Genomic DNA, 5,098 nt, shown 5'->3' with positions numbered 1-5,098 from the left:
AATAAGAAAATGTTAATAGTTGGGTGCTATGATCAGGAGAATACCTCATGAGCCCACCACTGAAGCTTTGCTAAATACTAAATTGCTCATTTAGTAAATAAGTGGAGCCTGAGTCATGCCTATAAGCCACTCACGTGCAACTAAAAAAAGGTGTTTTATTTAAGTGCACTCCACTTGATATATACATGAATTCTACTAAGTCAACAAAGAAGTCAACTTGGATCATAGAAAAGATCTAGATAATGTAAATGAAAAAAGTAAGCAACCAGCAACAGTATGAATGATTAGACGCGATGGTCTTTTAAACTTTCATCAAAGAGAAACTGTAAGCCATTTAATTGACCTAACATTATGTAATCATGTAATATCCAAGTATGAAAAGATTTGGATAATATAAGAAACTAATCAATGAATTGGTAATGTATACACTCAAGCAGAATATGCAAATAAAGAAGAATGATGAATGAAAGAACATCTCAGCAATAACTGAGTAAAAATCCTCAAGTGATATAGTTTGATCTTCGATTGAACTAGATCAAATCTTTCTCTATCCCGCATTTCCATCAGCAGCATTAACACAAAATTATAAAAGAAATAATAAAAAGGAAGCTAAACATACAAGCAGTATTCCATTATGGACAATTTCTAACCGGGGGGGTTGGAAACAAAAGGTAACAATATAAAAAAAAAACTGAGAAAAGGGAGTAACAGCATTCACTACCAGCAGACCTGAACCACAAGAGCTTCACCGAACGTCCTGAAATCTGTGGCATAGAGAGGGTCAACTGTTAAACCAAAACCAAAAGAAGAGCCAGCCAAATTGAGTTTCCCTATTCAAAGCTCAAATTCCTCTTCCCTAAGGGCCATTTCGGCGGCCTCTTCCTCCTCATCATCAAGCACAAAGTACTCATTCTTCTCCACAGGCCTAAACATATAGAACATCACCATGTAAAACGCAAGGCTCGCGGTCTCCTCGGCCGCATTGCTCACCCATTGGTACTTATAAGCAGCAATAGTCCTCAAAGCAAAGACCACAATCCTCGTGAAATACAAGTAGCCAATAACCACAATGTAGAACTGCCTGAAAAGTGTCAACTTTGAAAGGTTCCTGGCAGCCTTACCATCAGTTTTCGAAGTCTCCCTAAGCGACCTAATGGACCAAACAATCGGGAAAATAATTGCACAACAGCAAATAATATCCACAAGCAAGAAAACCTGGTTCCAGGTGACCCAATCCTTGATGAAGGGACCTGTCTCGCCAATCACAACGGAGGCCAAATTCGCCAGAACCTGAAGCGGGATCACGATCATGAGCACCTTCTTCTCCCTGTCCTGCAAGAACGGCTTCAAAAACGACCACCCGGTCCCGATCAAAACGATAACAGTGAAGAGCAAAACGACACGGATAAACTGAAAGATGTAGAACAACACGTCCCAGCCATGAGGGAGCCCCGAGACCTTGATGAAATGCTTGTCGACGGCGGCGCAGATCAGATTCAATGCCTTCATGAGGAGGAGTCCACCCATGAGGAGGTGGATTCGGTGAACGGAGCGCTTGTTGTGGTAACAAGTGTAGATCCAGAAGCCGAGGAAGACAAGGTATGTGAGGGAGAAGAAGGTGAAGAGTGTTGGGAGCTGTGTCTGACCGGCGGAGAGGTAGTCGCGGGAACCGTCGGATTCAAGATTGTAGACCTCTGTACGGACGTCCATGGACACGGAGGTGTCGGGGGCGCAGTTGGCGAAGAAGAGAGAGTATTCGTTTGGCGAGGAAACCGGGTAGGAGCGTTTGAAGGAGGCGGAGGGAGGTGGCGATAGGTCGCGGAAGGTGAAGAGGCGGAAGATGTAGTGAGAGTCGAGAACGCAGAAGGAAGGGTTCTGCTGGATCTCGATGAGGACTTGGAGGAGCGATTCTTCGTTCAGGAGGAAGAACCCTAGGCGTGAGGATTCCGGCTGGGCGGCCGAGGAGAGCGCCGCCACGGAGACGGAGGAGACGGCGATGGTGACGTGGCCCCTGTGTGTGAACCCGAACTTCTCGAAGAGGATCATTGGCCGGGTGTCGGATTTTATGGTGAGGGACTTGATCTCGGCGCTCGACGGCGGAGTGAGGGCGGAGAGGAGGAGGAACATGAAGAGGAGGAGGAGCGGCTGCAGCGAGGGTGGTTTCGTCATTTTGTGGGAATTGGAGAAATTGGGAATCGGAAATGGGTGAAAGTGGGATCCAAACTACAAACTCTAATAACTAAACTAGAGAATGCAGATCTGAAGAAGCAACAAAACGAGTATAGTTTGTGAAGGAAGCAATGAAAATAAACGAATGAATGAATGAATGAATTAAACGCGTTGTAGAGTCACCAAACGACGACGTGACATCTACGCGGACGTGATAAATTCACTGGGCTAAGTTTCCTTTTTGGGTTCATTCTGCTCTGGTGAATGGATTATTTGGGCTTTTTCAAGCCCTTCTTTACTTTTGCCAATATTGTTCATGTGCTCTCTCAACTGTATGAAATCTTCTGACAAAAAAGAAACTCTATGAAATTTCATTTTCATATTAGAATGAACCACAACAATTTTTTAATTATCTAATTGCTAAAAAAAATATACTTTTGATTTATGTTAAAAAAAAGTATAATAAAATATTTGAAAATACAATAAAATTATTTAAATTTGATAAAAAAAAAAACCCAATCACATTTATCAAAATTGAATCGATAATCGACTCAGATAAAATATTGAATACTGAATCGGTGATTGAATCGATAATCGACTCGGATAAAATACTAAATACTGAATCGGTGATTCAACCAATGAATCACCGATTAAATTATTTAATGTAATAATAATTAAATAAATATATAAAGTTATATAATAAAATAAAAATTTAAATAAAAAATAAATAAATATATTGTTAACAGTATTTGGCTTAGTGTTAAGTGTGACGTGCTCTAGATAAAAGGTTTTAAATTTAAACAATATTTTATTATTTTTTTGATTAAAAAATTAATTTTAATATACTAATAATATAAAATATTTTATACAATCGTATAATTACATACCGTTATATTATAAAAAATAACTAATATTTTAAATTAATTTTAAAATTTTTTGAAGTCCCACAAGTCCCAAATAGCTCAATATCTGAAAGTAAAAAACATTTGTAATGCTTGGAGGTGCAAGAAAGCCCGCGTGGCGTGTGCGTAGGTTCATTGTGGGCTCTTTTTGAAGGCTTTTTGTTGGTGCTCTTATTGTGATCCAGTGTGTTGTTAGTCCACTTGTGAAGGCACGCGGGTGACATTGATCCACCGAATCAACTAATCCGGTTTAATCCAAATTTGATTGGTTTTGTCTAGAATTGGAAGTGAGTCAAATTAATTCATGAGTCAGTTTGAGCTTGACTTGTTAATAGTTCCATATACTAAATTCGTGAGTTGGTGAGCCGAGCTTAATTCTAAAATTAAGTTCATAAATTAAATGTGCCGAACTTAAGTTTGGATAAGCTCAGCTCATTGGCTCATTTGCATGCTCTTTTTCTCACTTCTTCAGCCCACACTTGCCTTGAAAATCTGAAATCACTCAACAAACACATCAAGGCATCAAATGGGATTAAAGTGAATAAAATTTAGCAATTAAAAGGCCTAAAAAGCATGTTTTTACTTTCAAGCACAATTTAGGAAGAAATCATGAAACTATGCTATTTCAATGGATAAATGCAAGAAAAGTTGATGAAATCCACCCAAATAGAGTAAATAAATACCATGAAATGTGGATTCATTACATCTCCACACTTAAATAATAGCATGTCCTCATGCTATACTCAAGAAAGAAACAAGGGGTATTATTTTTATTCAATGCAAGTAGACTACCTACATGCAATCTATCTAAATGAATGCAACTACTTAGTCAAAATAAATCAATTTCCAAGAAAGAATATATGAATATAAGGGCTAAAGAAATCTTAACCAAGTCAAATCCATAATTGATTAGAGTTATTGAAAAGCATTTATAAACTTGCAAGATAAGAATTAAACATAGGTGAAAACATGTAACTGAGCAACCGAACCCTCGTCGGGTGTGTATCCGCTCTAGCCACTCAAGTATATAGGGTCATTCACTCATTTCTCTTCTAATCATGCTTTCTAAGCCTTGTCTTTCATCTAACAATCAACACTTATTCAATGTATGCATACAAATATCATGAGGGCTTTTCCATAGGTTGTAATGGGGCTAGTGTCTAGGTAAGGTTATATGTGGTCGAGTGAGCTTCAAATTTGAATCTTTGACTAACTTAAGCTCCCACTTAACCTACATAACCTATACAACTCAAAGCAAACCAAACTACCCATTCCTCACTTTTCTTAAACACTCATGCATTTTCTTTTTAATCACAACTCATATGCATTGTTATTGTTATTCTATTTTGAGGCATTTTGTCCCCTTTTTATTATCTTTTTTTTTTCAAACTAACATATATACAAGAGTATCAATGTATATGGTTTAAGTATTTGATACATGAGTATTGTTCTGTGGGTTACCTAAAACAGAGAGATCGGTCTCGGACGAGACCTTCTGATATGGTTGAGACTGCCATGCCCGAGCTATTGGAGAGGAGAAGTTACTGGTCCTCATCACCGGAGGGGGGAGGTACCTGCAAGAGACTCCGATGCTTAAGTCAGTATGGGCTTTAGGCAGGTTTTTTGTAGAATTGGAGTATGAGTTATACCTGGGTGCTCCAGTGTATTTATAGCAGCTTTGAGTGACCTTCCTTGAGATAAGTTTTTTATCTTATCTTATCTTTGGTGGGTGAGATCACCTATCTTTTGGCCAGCCGCCTTCTTAGCAGGCGGTGACTCTTCTTTCTTGGGCTTCTTTGGGCCTTTTAGGTTTGTCCGAGCTCTTTCATAGTGAGGTCGGTGATCGACCAACTTTTAGAAGAGGTCAGCCGGCTTTCGGTCCAACCCGGACCCTACAGCTCGGCCCAGGGTATGAATAGTGCCCCTACTTGAGCTTCGATCTTCCCCGTGAGGTCATGCTTCTAAGCTTTGATCCTTTTGAGGAAGTCGTGTTCAAGCATCTGTCTGGTCTGCTCCTTCTTATGTGA

The 5,098-nt window shown here is 39.3% G+C and overlaps 1 protein-coding gene across 1 annotated transcript; it reads right to left on the bottom strand.

The window, feature by feature from the left end:
• Positions 1-464: 464 nt before the first annotated feature.
• On the bottom strand, positions 465-2,418 carry LOC107648701 (protein CANDIDATE G PROTEIN-COUPLED RECEPTOR 7). The gene has a single exon (XM_016352522.3). The coding sequence runs from the start codon at positions 2,167-2,169 to the stop codon at positions 835-837; it is 1,335 nt and encodes a 444-aa protein (XP_016208008.1). The 5' UTR covers positions 2,170-2,418; the 3' UTR covers positions 465-834.
• Between the last annotated feature and the right edge of the window lie 2,680 nt (positions 2,419-5,098).

The sequence above is a fragment of the Arachis ipaensis genome, chromosome B6 (genome assembly GCF_059453495.1).
Source record: "Arachis ipaensis isolate K30076 ecotype BB chromosome B6, ASM5945349v1, whole genome shotgun sequence".
In the NCBI taxonomy this organism is placed as follows: Eukaryota; Viridiplantae; Streptophyta; class Magnoliopsida; order Fabales; family Fabaceae; genus Arachis; species Arachis ipaensis.
This window is presented reverse-complemented; position numbering and strand designations above follow the sequence as displayed.